The sequence below is a fragment of the Talpa europaea genome (assembly GCF_964194135.1).
Source record: "Talpa europaea genome assembly, chromosome: 2".
NCBI lineage: Eukaryota > Metazoa > Chordata > Mammalia > Eulipotyphla > Talpidae > Talpa > Talpa europaea.
This window is the reverse complement of record NC_140068.1, coordinates 36,642,311-36,661,574: the sequence shown is the minus strand read 5'-3', so window position 1 is coordinate 36,661,574 and position 19,264 is coordinate 36,642,311. Positions and strand designations below refer to the sequence as shown.

At 40.9% G+C, this 19,264-nt stretch overlaps 1 protein-coding gene across 3 annotated transcripts in view; it reads right to left on the bottom strand.

The window, feature by feature from the left end:
- Positions 1 to 1,017: 1,017 nt before the first annotated feature.
- GPRC6A (G protein-coupled receptor class C group 6 member A) overlaps positions 1,018 to 19,264 on the bottom strand; it is a gene marked incomplete at both ends in the record, with an annotated part of 30,804 nt that continues 12,557 nt past the window's right edge. For all 3 annotated transcript variants that reach the window (XM_084228575.1, XM_084228576.1, XM_084228577.1), the window contains 2 exons: positions 1,018 to 2,132; positions 2,414 to 2,537. In XM_084228575.1, the coding sequence (XP_084084701.1) occupies positions 1,018 to 2,132; positions 2,414 to 2,537 (1,239 nt within the window). The remainder of the gene's footprint in view (positions 2,133 to 2,413; positions 2,538 to 19,264) is intronic.

Genomic DNA, 19,264 nt, shown 5'->3' with positions numbered 1-19,264 from the left:
CTGCGCGCCATGCGGGACCCTCCTCTGGTGGCCGGGGAGCAGCCGGGGATCGAACTGGCACTGCAGAGGCTGCGGGCAGCTTCGCAACCCAGCGCTCAACCGCTGCGCTACCGGGGAGGTCCCGGTTTATAACTTTTTTACCTACTAATGCAATAAATCCTTCTATGTCTCCCCTCCCCCTTTTCCTACAAATGGAAGAAATATCAAATCTTAAAGTTCATTATAAAATAAATGACTAATAATTTTTCTCCTTAGTTAGGACTATGCCTATAAATAACTTATTTTTATATTTAATTTTCCCATGAAATCAGATTTACAGTGCAATGTGTATTTCTCTCTTGGTGATTAAGCGCATTCAGTAATTTAATCTACATTATGTAGCTCCCTTTCCAGCACAAAGAACCTGTGAACATATGTCTAAAACGTCTTTTCAATTTGATAGAAAACAGTTATTGAGATCCTACTAAGTGCAGAAATTCTGGATACCAAAATAGATAACAACTCTCCATTGAAGGAATTCATATGTTAATCTTGTTAGAACTGTAGAATTTTAGACTTAGGAGGAAAATTGGATATTAATGTAGTCTATGCCTTCTGGATTTTGAGCTCCATGAGGCCAGAAATGATGCCTACATGGACTGAACTGAGCAGTGGGAACATGAGGGTGAAGATGATAAAGAAGTAGAACCAATACAAAGAGATCGGGGAAGAGGCAGTAAAGGGTAGAATAGGAAGGATATATTATGGGTTACTTTTTAATTGAAAAGATCTCTCTAAGGGCCTAAGAGGTAAAGAGGGAGGCAGATGAAGGTGATAAAGGATGAAGGGAGTTTCAAGGGAGGGCTCTATTTTCCTTGTGAAACTTATGGGTGGACAGAGTGAATATTCTACACAAATTTGGTAAAAACAATGGCAGTGAAGAAACACATTGGACATACTTGTTTGAAAAGTAATACATCTTAACGGCAATGACCTTAGAAATATTTTAGTTTGGAACTCCATCTCTTAAAGACTCGTTCATATACTTGAAATTCTTTTTCGAGGCCAAGATCTAGATACACTTGCAGCATTTTCTCTGTGTGTGAGTGCAAATGCTTGTGCCTGAAGCACCCTGCTTTTCTGCCAGGCTGCGAACTCACTGCTGGAGCTGAGATGGGTGGTTGTGATATTGCTGCTGGTGGAGTCCAATGAAGCATGACTCATGACAAGACTGCCTGCACTGTGGGAAGAGTAACTGTAAATCATCTGGAGAAACGCAGATTTTGTGTTAGTTTCTTGCTTACAAAGAATAACATAGCATTTGGGGAAGAATGTGCAACACAAGATGCCATAGTTAGATATTAAAATAACAATAATCTCCACAGCTGGCAAATATTTGCCAAAAGTGGTAGCATAGACAGGGATGAATGTGATCCAGGCTATGAAGTAAATGAGCATGCCAAATGTTATGAATTTGGCTTCATTGTAATTCTCAGGGAGTTTTCTGCCTTTGAAGGCAAATATGAAGCAAATGAAGGCCAGGATGGCAATATAGCACAGCATGGTGCCAAATGCCAGGATGGATCCCTCCTCACATTCCAGGATAATGATTCTGGGCAAGGAGATATTCTCCTCAACAGCAGGTCCTGCAAAAATTAACCATAGTGTGCAAATGACAACCTGGATACCCGTGCAAGTGAAGACAATGGGGACCGGTTTATAAAGGCACTTCAGGAAATTCTGCAACTTTGGGTCAAAGCTGAAAGCCAGCAAAATTTTCAGGGACTTCATCAAAATGCAGGAAATGCAGAGGGTAAAGCTCACACCAAATAGTGTCTGCCTCGTTTTACATGTGAAGTCTTGGGGTTCTCCAACAAAAAACCCTGTGCTGGCAAAGTTGAGGAAATGACAGAAGAGCATCACATAGCAAAACATCAGTCCCCCGCATGATTTCACCACGGGTGTGTTCAGGTTTCTTGTAAATATTATGCCAATGGCCAGAACAAACATGATTCCCAAGAGCGAGAGGGCCAAGAGTAGGATGGCCAAGGAATCATTCCAGTTGAGATATTCTACTTCCTTTTCAAAGCACATTGTACTCTTTTCAGGGGCCCAATGAGTTTCATTGTTGCATGCAAGGCAATGATCCATATCTGAAAGACAGAGGAGACTCAGTGACATTGCAAACGTTCAAATCACATGATCATCCACATGCTACTACAAATAAGACTCCTCAGGAATAGTCCTTCCTAGAAAATGGATATAGATAATTGTCACATTGGTTACTTATTAAAATAAAACGTGCACAGAATCAAAGGCGGCAAGGGAGAAAGGAAAAAGATGAGAGATGAGGGGAGGGGGGAGGAAAAAGAAAGAAAATCTAGGAAGAAATGCTGAGGTATGTTGTTGTACTTGCTGTAGTGACTGTAATTACCTGTCTGATTGGTGTAGTAATTTTCAGGACAGTTCACACATTCATAGCAGCAGATGTGTTGACTTCTTGTTGTCTTTTTCATTTGCCCAGGACTGCATTCTTTGGAACATTTAGACTGAATTCGCTACAAAATGAAAGGAAATACCAAATAGATTTTTCAAAAGATCGAAGTAAAGTAGCATTTTTTTAATGGAATTGCTTTGTCATCTGAAGGAATGTGACCAAGTTTAAAAAATAGATATTTCACATAGAGAAACTGCTTGAGGAAGAACTTAATTTTGTCCCACTAATAATTTCTGTCAGCAAACAACGGAAAACAGCTCTTTCAAAAAGTCCCCAGAAAAGGATGAAATGTTAAGTGGTGGAACTAAAGAAGGAAATGATGTATGGAAATTTCTAATTTTGTGCTGTATGAAGAGTTCATCTACATAAATAGTAAATTACTGGACTTTTACCTTCTTTTAGAAGGAGGCTATCAATCATACCATCTACGGACGCTGTCTAATCTTAAAAAGCAAAACAATTGAAATTTAAAAATTTAAACCATTGAAGTTTAGTTAAAAAGATAACCCTAGCTATATAATAATGTTTGAGCCACCCTGAGAATTTAAATTATAGTTCTTCCTGTCACCTTGAAAATAATATGCAGCCTTCTGCTTTCATAGTACCCTTTGTTTCCAATCTAGTCAAACATTTTTCACTACACGTTATTTTTATTCATTGTCTCTTTCTCATGGCATGGCTTGTGAAATAAATCTGTTTACATCTCACTCTTACTCTTGATACACCAGAGTAGAATGAATAAATGAGGTTCATTCATTTACCAGCCATTCCTGAACATGCAGCACACCCAGTGCACTAACTAAACAGTTTTCTGTGGGAGATGAAAGTGATCTGGCTAACAGAGAAATGCAGCGGAGATTCAGTAACCCTGTGTGATAAGCACTGGCTTTCTTCTTCTCAATATAGTAATTGCTGACCTGAGTTTGCAGCAGTTGGGATATCTGCCTTATGGATTCCCCAGTAAACTGAAGTAGCCACACTCCAAGAATGTGCTTCAGAGGACTCAAAAGGACTTAACTATGAAATAAAGCTGGATATCATTAGGGGGAGAAAAGTAAACCTTTCTCCCCAGCAACAGTTCTTTCTGTCTTCCACATCAAGAGAGAACAGCTCTCTAAAATCTAGTATTGATAACTTTGAGATAACAATAGATTTAGGATTGTCTGGTGATTTGGACTAAGAATTTCAAAGACTTTCCAGAAATGCTGATACCCACAACTAGGCTACTTTTTGACAAGTGTACCTTGAAATCAGATCATTGTGATTTTTACTGCTTCCTGGAAATGTTCATAGATATTAGCATCAGAAAGAAAGTCTTCTCCCTCTTTTCATGGTGGTTTGCCCCCTTCTTATTAGCCACAAGAAGCCCCACTCATTTATTATCCTATCATCTTATCCTCATTGACAAGCTCCTCTTCAAAGTCTGGAGATATTTTAGTAATAATAAAAACTGTACTTCTTGCACAAATAAAACTTCTCTCTGGGGGCCTCCCCGGTGGCGCAGCGGTTGAGTGCTGGGTTGCGAAGCTGCCCGCAGCATCTGCAGCGCCGGTTCGATCCCCGGCTGCTCCCCGGCCACCTGAGGAGGGTCCCACATGGCACGCAGACCTCTCCTGCTGCCCGCCCACTGCTCCCCTCAGCAGTGTACTTCGGTCCTTCTGCCTGCTCTGCTCCCCGCTCTGGCTCTGGTGAATTCTCTCACCCTCCCGCGCTTCTGACTGTACCCAGTGCTTGTATAAATAAATAAATAAATCTTAAAAAAAAAAGATTTAAAAAAAAAAAACTCTCTGTGTTCAGTAGAAAATGAATCACAGTGTGGTTAAAAAATTACAGTGAGTACCAGAGTTCTGGGTTCATGATAATCAAGATGGTGGTGACAGCATGAAGACAAAGAAGGATGGCGACATTTCCATCTTCCAAGCAAAAAGTATCTTGCCTTATGGAAACTTATGATAGGGAAAATTGGAATAAAAGTCAAGCTTTAAAGCATTAGTATATTAATTCTTTATTCAACACTCTTAATAATGCCAGGTACTGATGTAGTTGTTGGAGTCATAGCACAAAATGAAACAAAAAAATGTGTGCTGTCACAGACTTTCAGTTCTAGTTGACAATAAACAGGATCAAAATTAGCAAAATATACAGAATTTTAGATAGTAATAAGCATTAAGGAGGTAACAAAAGATGGGGGTATATAAGAAATAGAAGGTTAACTTTGAAATTTTAAATAGGGTTACAGGGATGACCTTCCTGTGATGTTTATGATTTGTAAAGACAAAGAGCAAGTGAGAAGTGAACCATAAGGACACCGTAAAGATTACTATAAGCACAGAAAACAACAGGTGAACGACCTTGAACTAGAAGAAAAGGCATGTATAGAAGAATAAGAAGGCAGGTGATCCTTTTGAGTCCTCTAAGAAGGGGCAGCTCTAAAGGGAAGTAAAAGGTGAGGCCAGGGAGAGCTGCTGGCAGACCTTTTTATAACAACATGTCATCGCAAGGATCTATAGGGAGGATCTTGAGCAGAGTTTTGTATTTTTAATCTGGCTATTTTAGAACAGCCTGAAGGTGGTAAGAGTAAAAACAAAGAGCAATTAAAAGCTTTCTGCAATAATCTGGGTGACAAATGACTGTAGCTTGCAATAGAATGTCAGTAACAGAGTAAGGACAAAAAATCGTCAGATTCTGGACTCATTTTGAAAGTAAACTTTAGACTGGATATGAGTCGTGACAGAAAAACAATTTGACAAGGATTTCACCAGGTTCTTCATGTGTAACTAGTAGAAGGGAGTTGCTATTTATTGCGATGGGGTAAGTTTGGGTGAAAATGTCAGGAGCTCAATTTTGGAGATAATTGGTTAAGATGACTATTAAACATCAGGTAGAGATACCAATTATGGAATTGTATATTTATTTGGGTTGAATTTCAGGAGCTAAAAATCTGGGAGCTATTTAACTTTTTTTTGAAGATTGATTTATTTATACAAGCACTGGGTACAGTCAGAAGCATGGGAGGGTGAGAGAATTCACCAGAGCCAGAGCGGGGAACAGAACAAGCAGTGACGAAATACACTGCTGAGGGGAGCAGCGAGTGGCAGGAGAGGTCTGCGCGCCATGTGGGACCCTCGCCTGCAGCCGGGAATCGTGGCCGCGGGCAGCTTCGCAACCCAGCGCTCAACCGCTGGGCCACCGGGGAGGCCCGTTATTTAACTTTTATATATTGGTATTATGTAAAGCCATGAGCCTGGATGAGATCTCCATGGAAAAGTGTAGACAGAAAGGAGGAACAGGTTTGAGCTCAGGGCATAACAACATTTATGGGCAGTGGGAATGATAAGGAGCCAGCAACGGAGACTCAAAAACAGTTCCAGACAGGAAGAAAATTCAAGGGAGTTTGATGTCATGGAATCAAATAAAGAAAGCACATCATGGAGAAGAGAAGAATTAACCTGTAAATGAAGTATGATGGTGTTTGCATTTATTAACATTGGTGAACTCAACAGAAATAATTTTGATAAATTGGAAAGAGTTCAATAGAGTTATTAGATAAGAGAAACTGGAGCTAGTGAATATATTTGTCATTTTCAAGGAGTTTTACTGTAAAGATAGTGGAATGGAGAAGTATGTAGAAGGGGGATGTGGGAGAGAAATCGAGTTTCTTTTTTATAAGATGGGATGGAAAACAGCATATTTGTGTCATCATGTAGATAATGCAGAATAAAAATACTTGAGAATGCAGGTATGGCATCCTGGGGCTGAGATCCAGAGGTCAAATGGAGGAACTGTCCTTGGAAAGCACAGACAGTCTATCCATAGTTCAGAAGGAAGGCAGGGATACGGGAAAGATGTGTTAGTAGGGGAACACTGTAGCAATACCAACTCAAAGTGAGGATGGGATGATAGGTTGGAGTCAGAAGGTGTAGAGAAAGTATAAGACAACCACAGAAGGTGAAAGGGGCGGAGCAACATGGCGGCGAGGAGACGCTGCGAGTAAGATCTCCCATTAAAAAAAGTTAATAGGGAGGAAAAGCAGCAGGTCCCAGTGAGAACTGGGACACGGAAGATAAACGGACGACTCCAGCAAACTGCCCAAAGAAGAAAGTTGCCATAAAAGAGGACTAGAAGGGAGGGAAGCGCAGAACCCTGCTCCCCTCCCCCGCCCACAAAGTCGGCACTCTCCGACCGACAGAGAGGAGGGAAACAACAAACCAAAACGGCCAACAAGAAAAACGGACGCAGCAAGTGGGACTGTGAGTGGAAAGGAACTATTTCAGCCACCACACCCCGTGAACGGGAGCTGAGGCGAACCCTGCAGGATCCGCCGCAGAGGTGAGCTCCAGGCGCCATTAAAGAGAGCCCCGCCCCCCAGGAGGAGACCAGCACCAGCACACAGCCCCGGCCGCCCGGTAAGCTTGTGCAGAAAGCTGCGCGCTGAAAAAGCAGGCGCGGATCCGGATCGGATCACAGCTGCCCAGGTCCCCGCGCCTGCGACCTAGGCTTGTGGGGAGACGCGCGGAGGCCCTCCCTGAGTGAGCAGGAACAAGGCGCCCAGGCAGGGGAGCGGGATTCAAAAGGCGCCATTCCCGCGCCACTGATCTGGGCTACAGCCCGTGTCCTGGAACTGAGGGCTTTGGAACTGAGACCCGGGGCACGAAATTAGGGGCGTGGGTTCCCCACGACGGTGGGGCACAAGGCAGACACAGCACCCCAAAGCCGTTGAGGTGTACCCTACCATCCCCGCTCTGCTCCCTGTCCCACGGGGTGGAAAATCAGCTCCCCAAGGTCTCTAGGAGAGATCTCTGGCGCCACCTAGCGACTTGAAGCCAGCAGAGGCTCCTGAAGGAGCTAGTGGCCAGCTGGGGAGTTAGCCCACACCGGGCCCCTTCCGAACAAGTAGTCTGAGCCCACAGGGAGAGCGAGCACCCACAGCCGGGGCAGACCAGGCGCACAGAAGAGTGTGCCTGAGACCAGACACGCAGGGAGTGTGTCCCCACATCGGCATTTTAGAACAGGGACCTTTCTCCAGTAAAGACTGCTTGAAACTGACAGATGACTCCTGGAGGAACCAGAGGGGAGCAGAGAAGCCCACCCAAGATGCCGGCCAGTCCCAACAACACAGTGTCCCAACGCATACGGCAAATTTGAAAACAGACAGTAGGGAGGAGAAGAACCACACGCAACCTAGCAACTCTCCAGAGAAAAAGCACACCACAAAAAGAAAACCAGCCCCCAGATTGCAACAACAATAACTTGGAAGAATTTCTGAGCCTTACAGAGAGAATTTAAAATTGCCGTGATTAAAAAACTGACAGAAGTCATAAAGGAAAACAATGATAAGGGAAAAATAATCAACGATCGGAAGAATGCAATTGAGTCCCTAGAGAGGGAAAACAATGGTCAGAAGAAAGAAATTGAGTCCCTAAAGAGGGAAGTAAAAGAAATGCAGGAGATCAAAGAATTAATGGAAGAACTAAAGAATTCTGGGAAAAGCAATGAAAGCAGAATAGATGAAATGGAAGAACGAATAAGTAATCTTGAAGACACAGAAATAAAAAGAACCAAAACAGAAAAGGAAAGAGAAGTACGAAGGAAAAAGAACGAGGAAAGACTTCGGGAAGTATCTGACTCCATGAGGAAAGGAAATATAAGAGTTATAGGAATACCAGAAGGAGAGGAGAGAGATGTAGGAACAGAGAAAATATTCAAAGAGATAATTGAAGAGAACTTCCCAAATGTGAAGAAGGAGCTGAAAATTGATATACAAGAAGCAAGAAGAACACCAAACTTCCACGACGAAAGGAAAAATACAGCAAGACACATAATAGTAAAGCTCCCAAGAATCCAGGACAAGGAAAAAATAATGAAGCTGGCAAGAGGGAAGAAACAGATAACATTCAAAGGAAAGTCAATCAGGCTGACATCAGACTTCTCCGAAGAAACACTACGGGCAAGGAGAGAGTGGAGGGACATAGTCAACAGACTCCAAGAAAACAGATGCCAACCAAGAATACTCTATCCCGCAAAGCTCTCCTTCCTCTTTGAAGAAAGAATATGGACCTTCCCAGACAAACAGAAACTCCGGAATTTCATTGCAACTAAACCCCCACTCCAAAAAATACTACAAGGAGTCCTAAAGCCAGAACCTCAGAGCGACGAATAACAATGAAAGAAGGCCAAAAAAAAAGTTATTAAAAGAATAAATAAATAAAATCAAAGGAAAGACAAACACAATGGCAAATACAGATGTTAACATATCAATATTAACTCTAAATGTAAATGGACTAAACTCTTCAATAAAAAGACACAGGGGCGGAGCAACATGGCGGCGAGGAGACGCTGCGAGTAAGATCTCCCATTAAAAAAAGTTAATAGGGAGGAAAAGCGGCAGGTCCCAGTGAGAACTGGGACACGGAAGATAAACGGACGACTCCAGCAAACTGCCCAAAGAAGAAAGTTGCCATAAAAGAGGACGAGAAGGGAGGGAAGCGCAGAACCCTGCTCCCCTCCCCCGCCCACAGAGGCGGCACTCTCCGACCGGCAGAGACGAGGGAAACAACAAACCAAAACGCCCAACAAGAAAAACGGATGCAGCAAGCGGGACTGTGAGTGGAAAGGAACTATTTCAGCCACCACACCCCGTGAACGGGAGCTGAGGCGAACCCTGCAGGATCCACCGCGGAGGTGAGCTCCACGTGCCATTAAAGAGAGCCCCGCCCCCCAGGAGGAGACCAGCACCAGCACACAGCCCCGGCCGCCCGGTAAGCTTGCGCGAAAGCAGCGCTCAGATTGCAGCTGCCCAGGCCCCTGCGCCTGCGACCTAGGCTTGCGGGGAGACGGCAGAGGCCCTCCCTGAGTGAGCAGGAACAAGGCGCCCAGGCAGGGGAGCGGGATTCAAAAGGCGCCATTCCCGCGCCACTGATCTGGGCTACAGCCCGCATCCTGGAACTGAGGGCTTTGGAACTGAGACCCGGGGCACGAAATTAGGGGCGTGGGTTCCCCACGACGGTGGGGCACAAGGCAGACACAGCACCCCAAAGCCGTTGAGGTGTACCCTACCATCCCCGCTCTGCTCCCTGTCCCACGGGGTGGAAAATCAGCTCCCCAAGGGCTCTAGGAGAGATCTCTGGTGCCACCTAGCGACTTGACCCCAGCACAGGCTCCTGAAGGAGCTAGTGGCCAGCTGGGGAGTTAGCCCACACCGGGCCCCTTCTGAACAAGTAGTCTGAGCCCACAGGGAGAGCGAGCACCCACAGCCGGGGCAGACCAGGCGCGCAGAAGAGTGTGCCTGAGACCAGAAGCGCAGGGAGTGTGTCCCACATCACCATTTTAGAACAGGGACATTTCTTCAGTAAAGACTACCTTCAGAAGGCTTCCTCAGGAGCCAGAGGTGAGCGGGGGAAGTTCGCCCACGCCAGACCCCCTCTGGCCTGCAGTCCAAGCCCAGAGGGGAGCAGGAACCCACCGCCGGGGCAGACCAGGCGCACAGGGGAGTGTGTCCCCACATCGGCATTTTAGAACAGGGACCTTTCTCCAGTAAAGGCTGCTTGAAGCTGACAGATGACTCCTGGAAGAACCAGAGGGGAACAGAGAAGCCCACCCAAGATGCCGGCAAGTCCCAACAACACAGTGTCCCAACGCATACGGCAAATTAGAAAACAAACAGTAGGGAGGAGAAGAACCACACGCAACCTAGCAACTCTCCAGAGAAAAAGCACACCACAAAAAGAAAGCCAGCCCCCAGATTGCAACGACAATAACTTGGAAGAATTTCTGAGCCTTACAGAAAGAGAATTTAAAATTGCCGTGATTAAAAAACTGACAGAAGTCATAAAGGAAAACAATGATAAGGGAAAAATAATCAACGATCAGAAGAATGCAATTGAGTCCCTAGAGAGGGAAAACAATGGTCAGAAGAAAGAAATTGAGTCCCTAAAGAGGGAAGTAAAAGAAATGCAGGAGATCAAAGAATTAATGGAAGAACTAAAGAATTCTGGGAAAAGCAATGAAAGCAGAATAGATGAAATGGAAGAACGAATAAGTAATCTTGAAGACACAGAAATAAAAAGAACCAAAACAGAAAAGGAAAGAGAAGTACAAAGGAAAAAGAACGAAGAAAGACTTCGGGAAGTATCTGACTCCATGAGGAAAGGAAATATAAGAGTTATAGGAATACCAGAAGGAGAGGAGAGAGATGTAGGAACAGAGAAAATATTCAAAGAGATAATTGAAGAGAACTTCCCAAATGTGAAGAAGGAGCTGAAAATTGATATACAAGAAGCAAGAAGAACACCAAACTTCCACGACGAAAGGAAAAATACAGCAAGACACATAATAGTAAAGCTCCCAAGAATCCAGGACAAGGAAAAAATAATGAAGCTGGCAAGAGGGAAGAAACAGATAACATTCAAAGGAAAACCAATCAGGCTGACATCAGACTTCTCCGAAGAAACACTACGGGCAAGGAGAGAGTGGAGGGACATAGTCAACAGACTCCAAGAAAACAGATGCCAACCAAGAATACTCTATCCCGCAAAGCTCTCCTTCCTCTTTGAAGAAAGAATATGGACCTTCCCAGACAAACAGAAACTCCGGAATTTCATTGCAACTAAACCCCCACTCCAAAAAATACTACAAGGAGTCCTAAAGCCAGAACCTCAGAGCGGCGAATAACAATGAAAGAAGGCCAAAAAAAAAAAAAAGTTATTAAAAGAATAAATAAATAAAATCAAAGGAAAGACAAACACAATGGCAAATACAGATGTTAACATATCAATATTAACTCTAAATGTAAATGGACTAAACTCTTCAATAAAAAGACACAGAGTTGCAGCCTGGATTAAGAAACAAAAGTCAACCTTTTGCTGTCTCCAGGAAACACATTTAGCTACAAAAGATAAAAATAGGCTCAAAGTTAAAGGATGGAAAACAATCCTACAAGCAAATGGACCAAAAAAGAAAGCAGGAACAGCTATACTTATATCAGATAAAACAGATTTCAAACTCAAAAAGATAAAAAGAGACCCCAATGGTGACTACATTATGATCAAGGGGACAATACTTCAAGAAGAAATAACACTCATTAACATATACTCACCAAACGAAGGAGCACCAAAATATATCAGACAACTGTTGTCCTCTCTGAAAACAGACATCAGAGAAAACACATACGTAGTGGGAGACTTCAACACACCACTATCAACAATGGATAGATCAACAAGACAAAAAATAAGTAAAGAAACCAAAGCTCTAAATAAAGACCTAGAGCAATTGGGCTTAACAGACATCTATAGAACACTAAACCCCAAAAAAATGGAGTACACATTTTTCTCAAGCGCACACGGATCATTCTCCAGGATCGATCACATACTGGGGCACAAGACAAACATCAACAGATACACCAAGATTGAAATCATATCAACCATCTTTTCTGACCATGAAGGCATCAAACTAGAAATAAACCATAAAAAGAAGGCAAGGAACTTTCCTACCTCATGGAGATTAAAAACCACACTACTGGAAGACCATTGGACTAATGAGGAGATCAAAGAAGAAATTAAAAAATTTTTTGAATTGAACGACAAGGAGGACACCAATATCCTAAATGTATGGGATGCAGCAAAAGCAGTAATAAGAGGAAAATATATAGCAATAGAAGCTCACATCAAGAAACAAGAAAGAACGCAAAGAAACAACCTAATCTCGAAGCTCAAAGATCTAGAAAAAGAACAACAAAAAAACCCCAAAACCAGTAGAAGAAAAGAAATAATAAAAATCAAAGCAGAAATAAATGAAATTGAAACTAAAAAAACAATCCAAAAGATCAATGAAACCAAGAGCTGGTTCTTTGAAAAAATCAATAAAATAGACAAACCCCTAGCCAGGCTCACAAAGGAAAAAAGGGAGAAAGCACAAATAAACAGGATCATCAATGAAAGAGGAGAAATCACAACGGACACAGCAGAAATCAAAAGAATAATCAGTAACTACTATGAACAGCTATATGGAAACAAGTTTAACAGTCTAGAGGAGATGAACAAATTCCTACAACTCTACAATCACCCAAAGCTAGATAAAGAAGAAATAGAACACCTAAACAGACCAATTACAATTAGCGAAATTGAAATGGTAATCAAAAACCTCCCCAAAAACAAAAGCCCAGGACCTGATGGATTTACAAATGAATTCTACCAAACATTCAGAGACGAATTAGTGCCTATCCTTCACAAACTCTTCCAAAAAATTGAGAAGGAAGGGACAATACCAAACACGTTCTATGAAGCCAACATTACACTAATACCAAAACCGAACAAGGACAACACAAAAAAGGAAAACTACAGGCCAATCTCCCTAATGAACACTGATGCAAAAATCCTCAATAAAATTTTAGCTATCAGAATCCAACAATGTATCCATAAGATAATTCACCACGACCAAGTTGGATTCATTCCAGGGGCACAAGGATGGTTTAACATCCGAAAATCAATCAACGTTATCCAACACATCAACAAAAAGAAATATAAAAACCATATGATAATATCAATAGATGCTGAGAAAGCTTTCGACAAAGTGCAACACCCATTCATGATAAAAGCCCTTGAAATTCTTGGGATACAAGGAACATACCTCAACATCATAAAGGCCATCTATGACAAGCCAACAGCCAGTATCATTCTCAATGGTGAAAAGCTGAAAGCAATTCCATTAAGATCTGGAACAAGACAAGGATGTCCACTCTCACCATTGCTTTTCAATATAATACTGGAAGTCCTAGCCAGGGCAATAAGACAAGAGAAAGACATCCAAGGAATCCAAATAGGAAAAGAAGAAGTCAAACTATCACTATTTGCAGACGATATGATATTATACATAGAGAACCCCAAAAACTCCACAGAAAAGCTAATTCAACTCATCAATCAGTTCAGTAAAGTGGCAGGATACAAAATCAACACGCAAAAGTCAGTAGCCTTCCTATACACAAACAATAAATCTGAAGAAGAAGAAATCAAAAAGACCATCCCTTTTGTTATTGAAACAAAAAAAATCAAATATTTGGGAATAAATCTAACAAAAGAGGTAAAGGACCTATACAAAGAAAACTATAAAACACTGTTAAAAGAAATAGAAGAAGACACAAAGAAATGGAGAGACATCCCCTGCTCATGGATTGGAAGAATAAACATTATTAAAATGGCCATCCTTCCAAAAGCAATATACAGATTCAATGCTATTCCAATCAAAATTTCAATGTCATTCTTCAAAGAAATAGAACAATTATTGATGAAATTCATATGGAATCACAAAAAACCCCGAATAGCCAAAGCTCTCCTGAAAAAAAAAGAAGGGAATGGAGGCATCAGACTCCCAGACTTCAAACTATACTACAAAGCCATAATCATCAAAACCGCATGGTATTGGAACAAGAACAGACATACAGACCAATGCAATCGAATAGAAAATCCAGAAATAAACCCACAGGTTTATGGTCAACTAATCTTTGACAAAGGAGCAAAGACTATGCATTGGAGCAAAGAAAGTTTGTTCAATAAATGGTGCTGGGAAAACTGGGTCGCTACATGCAAAAGAATGAAGCTTGACCACCACCTCACACCATACACAAAAATCAACTCAAAATGGATTAAAGAACTAGACATAAGACCTGAAACCATAAAATATATAGAAGGAAATATAGGCGAAACACTACGTGATTTGCACATCAAAGACATCTTTACAGACACATCACCCAAAGCAGTGATAGTGAAGGCAAAGATAAACAGCTGGGACTATATCAAATTAAAGAGCTTTTGCACAGCAAAAGAGACAATAACAAAAACAAAGAGAAACCCCACCAACTGGGAGAACATTTTTGCACCCAACACTAATGATAAAGGACTGATCACAAAAATCTGCAAAGAGCTGATGAGTCTCAACAACAACAAAGAAAATAATCCAGTCAAAAAATGGGCAGAAGAGCTTAAAAGAAACTTCTCTGAAGAGGAAATGCAAATGGCCAACAGGCATATGAAAAAATGTTCAACATCACTTGTCATCAGGGAAATGCAAATCAAAACTACCATGAGATACCATCTTACACCAGTGAGAATGGCACATATTAAAAAAACTAGCAACAACAAATGTTGGCGAGGGTGTGGAGAAAAAGGAACTCTTCTGCACTGTTGGTGGGAGTGCAAACTGGTCCAACCACTGTGGAAAGCTGTGTGGAGATTTCTGGACCTACTAAACATAGAGCTTCCATATGACCCAGCAATTCCACTCCTAGGTATTTACCCAAAGGACACAGAAACATCAATTCCAAAGAACACCTGCACCCCTATGTTTATAGCAGCACTGTTTACAATAGCTAAGCTTTGGAAACAACCCAAATGCCCAAAAATAGATGACTGGATCAAGAAGATGTGGTACATATATACCATGGAATATTACTCAGCATTCAAAAAAGATAAACACATGCAATTTGCAGCAACATGGATGGCGCTGGAAGGGATCATGCTCAGCGAAATAAGCCAAAAAGAAAAAGAAAAATACCGGATGGTCTCACTCATAGCAGGAATCTAGAAAACTTAAATAAGGGACCAGGAAAATGAATAACTATAAGAAAGTGAAAATCAAAATCAACAAAAAACTATGAACCAGAGACACTTTTAGGGGGGCGGGGGCGGGAGGGGAGGGATTGGGGTCAGAATGGGGGGCTGCAATTGTATGGGGAATATAACAATAAAATTTATAAAAAAAAAAAAAATAAAAAAAAAAATAAAAAGACACAGAGTTGCAGCCTGGATTAAGAAACAAAACCCAACCTTTTGCTGTCTCCAGGAAACATATTTAGCTACAAAAGATAAAAATTGGCTCAAAGTTAAAGGATGGAAAACAATCCTACAAGCAAATGGACCAAAAAAGAAAGCAGGAACAGCTATACTTATATCAGATAAAACAGATTTCAAACTCAAAAAGATAAAAAGAGACCCCAATGGTGACTACATTATGATCAAGGGGACAATACTTCAAGAAGAAATAACACTCATTAACATATACTCACCAAATGAAGGAGCACCAAAATATATCAGACAACTGTTGTCCTCTCTGAAAACAGACATCAGAGAAAACACATACGTAGTGGGAGACTTCAACACACCACTATCAACAATGGATAGATCAACAAGACAAAAAATAAGTAAAGAAACCAAAGCTCTAAATAAGGACCTAGAGCAATTGGGCTTAACAGACATCTATAGAACACTAAACCCCCAAAAAACGGAGTACACATTTTTCTCAAGCGCACACGGATCATTCTCCAGGATCGATCACATACTGGGGCACAAGACAAACATCAACAGATACACCAAGATTGAAATCATATCAACCATCTTTTCTGACCATGAAGGCATCAAACTAGAAATAAACCATAAAAAGAAGGCAAGGAACTTTCCTACCTCATGGAGATTAAAAACCACACTACTGGAAGACCATTGGACTAATGAGGAGATCAAAGAAGAAATTAAAAAATTTTTTGAATTGAACGACAAGGAGGACACCAATATCCTAAATGTATGGGATGCAGCAAAAGCAGTAATAAGAGGAAAATATATAGCAATAGAAGCTCACATCAAGAAACAAGAAAGAACGCAAAGAAACAACCTAATCTCGAAGCTCAAAGATCTAGAAAAAGAACAACAAAAAAACCCCCAAAACCAGTAGAAGAAAAGAAATAATAAAAACCAAAGCAGAAATAAATGAAATTGAAACTAAAAAAACAATCCAAAAGATCAATGAAACCAAGAGCTGGTTCTTTGAAAAAATCAATAAAATAGACAAACCCCTAGCCAGGCTCACAAAGGAAAAAAGGGAGAAAGCACAAATACACAGGATCATAAATGAAAGAGGAGAAATCACAACGGACACAGCAGAAATCAAAAGAATAATCAGTAACTACTATGAACAGTTATATGGAAACAAGTTTAACAATCTAGAGGAGATGGACAAATTCCTACAACTCTACAATCACCCAAAGCTAGATAAAGAAGAAATAGAACACCTAAACAGACCAATTACAATTAGCGAAATTGAAATGGTAATCAAAAACCTCCCCAAAAACAAAAGCCCAGGACCTGATGGATTTACAAATGAATTCTACCAAACATTCAGAGAGGAATTAGTGCCTATCCTTCATAAACTCTTCCAAAAAATTGAGAAGGAAGGGACAATACCAAACACATTCTATGAAGCCAACATTACACTAATACCAAAACCGAACAAGGACAACACAAAAAAGGAAAACTACAGGCCAATCTCCCTAATGAACACTGATGCAAAAATCCTCAATAAAATTTTAGCTATCAGAATCCAACAATGTATCCATAAGATAATTCACCACGACCAAGTAGGATTCATTCCAGGGACACAAGGATGGTTTAACATCCGAAAATCAATCAACGTTATCCAACACATCAACAAAAAGAAATATAAAAACCATATGATAATATCAATAGATGCCGAGAAAGCTTTCAACAAAGTGCAACACCCATTCATGATAAAAGCCCTTGAAATTCTTGGGATACAAGGAACATACCTCAACATCATAAAGGCCATCTATGACAAGCCAACAGCCAGTATCATTCTCAATGGTGAAAAGCTGAAAGCAATTCCATTAAGATCTGGAACAAGACAAGGATGTCCACTCTCACCACTGCTTTTCAATATAATACTGGAAGTCCTAGCCAGGGCAATAAGACAAGAGAAAGACATCCAAGGAATCCAAATAGGAAAAGAAGAAGTCAAACTATCACTATTTGCAGACGATATGATATTATACATAGAGAACCCCAAAAACTCCACAGAAAAGCTAATTCAACTCATCAATCAGTTCAGTAAAGTGGCAGGATACAAAATCAACACGCAAAAGTCAGTAGCCTTCCTATACACAAACAATAAATCTGAAGAAGAAGAAATCAAAAAAACCATCCCTTTTGTTATTGAAACAAAAAAAATCAAATATTTCGGAATAAATCTAACAAAAGAGGTAAAGGACCTATACAAAGAAAACTATAAAACACTATTAAAAGAAATAGAAGAAGACACAAAGAAATGGAGAGACATCCCCTGCTCATGGATTGGAAGAATAAACATTATTAAAATGGCCATCCTTCCAAAAGCAATATACAGATTCAATGCTATTCCAATCAAAATTTCAATGTCATTCTTCAAAGAAATAGAACAATTATTGATGAAATTCATATGGAATCACAAAAAACCCCGAATAGCCAAAGCTATCCTGAAAAAAAAAGAAGGGAATGGAGGCATCACACTCCCAGACTTCAAACTATACTACAAAGCCATAATCATCAAAACTGCATGGTATTGGAACAAGAACAGACAGACCAATGGAATCGAATAGAAAATCCAGAAATAAACCCACAGATTTATGGTCAACTAATCTTTGACAAAGGAGCAAAGACTATGCATTGGAGCAAAGAAAGTTTGTTCAATAAATGGTGCTGGGAAAACTGGGTCGCTACATGCAAAAGAATGAAGCTTGACCACTACCTCACACCATACACAAAAATCAACTCAAAATGGATTAAAGAACTAGACATCAGACCTGAAACCATAAAATATATAGACGGAAATATAGGCAAAACACTACGTGATTTGCACATCAAAGACATCTTTACAGACACATCACCCAAAGCAGTGATAGTGAAGGCAAAGATAAACAGCTGGGACTACATCAAATTAAAGAGCTTCTGCACAGCAAAAGAGACAATAACAAAAACAAAGAGAAACCCCACCAACTGGGAGAACATTTTTGCACCCAACACTAATGATAAAGGACTGATCACAAAAATCTGCAAAGAGCTGATGAGACTCAACAACAACAAAGAAAATAATCCAGTCAAAAAATGGGCAGAAGAGCTAAAAAGAAACTTCTCTGAAGAGGAAATGCAAATGGCCAACAGGCATATGAAAAAATGTTCAACATCACTTGTCATCAGGGAAATGCAAATCAAAACTACCATGAGATACCATCTTACACCAGTGAGAATGGCACATATTAAAAAAACTAGCAACAACAAATGTTGGCGAGGGTGTGGAGAAAAAGGAACTCTTCTGCACTGTTGGTGGGAGTGCAAACTGGTCCAACCACTGTGGAAAGCTGTGTGGAGATTTCTGGACCTACTAAACATAGAGCTTCCATATGACCCAGCAATTCCACTCCTAGGTATTTACCCAAAGGACACAGAAACATCAATTCCAAAGAACACCTGCACCCCTATGTTTATAGCAGCACTGTTTACAATAGCTAAGCTTTGGAAACAACCCAAATGCCCAAAAATAGATGACTGGATCAAGAAGATGTGGTACATATATACCATGGAATATTACTCAGCATTCAAAAAAGATAAACACATGCAATTTGCAGCAACATGGATGGCGCTGGAAGGGATCATGCTCAGCGAAATAAGCCAAAAAGAAAAAGAAAAATACCGGATGGTCTCACTCATAGCAGGAATCTAGAAAACTTAAATAAGGGACCAGGAAAATGAATAACTATAAGAAAGTGAAAATCAAAATCAACAAAAAACTATGAACCAGAGACACTTTTAGGGGGGCAGGGGCGGGAGGGGAGGGATTGGGGTCAGAATGGGGGGGCTGCAATTGTATGGGGAATATAACAATAAAATTTAAAAAAAAAAAAAGACAACCATAGAAGGTGGTTGAGCAGTGGACTAGGGGAATGGTTTCATTATCCAGCAGCACTAAAGACCCACAGGA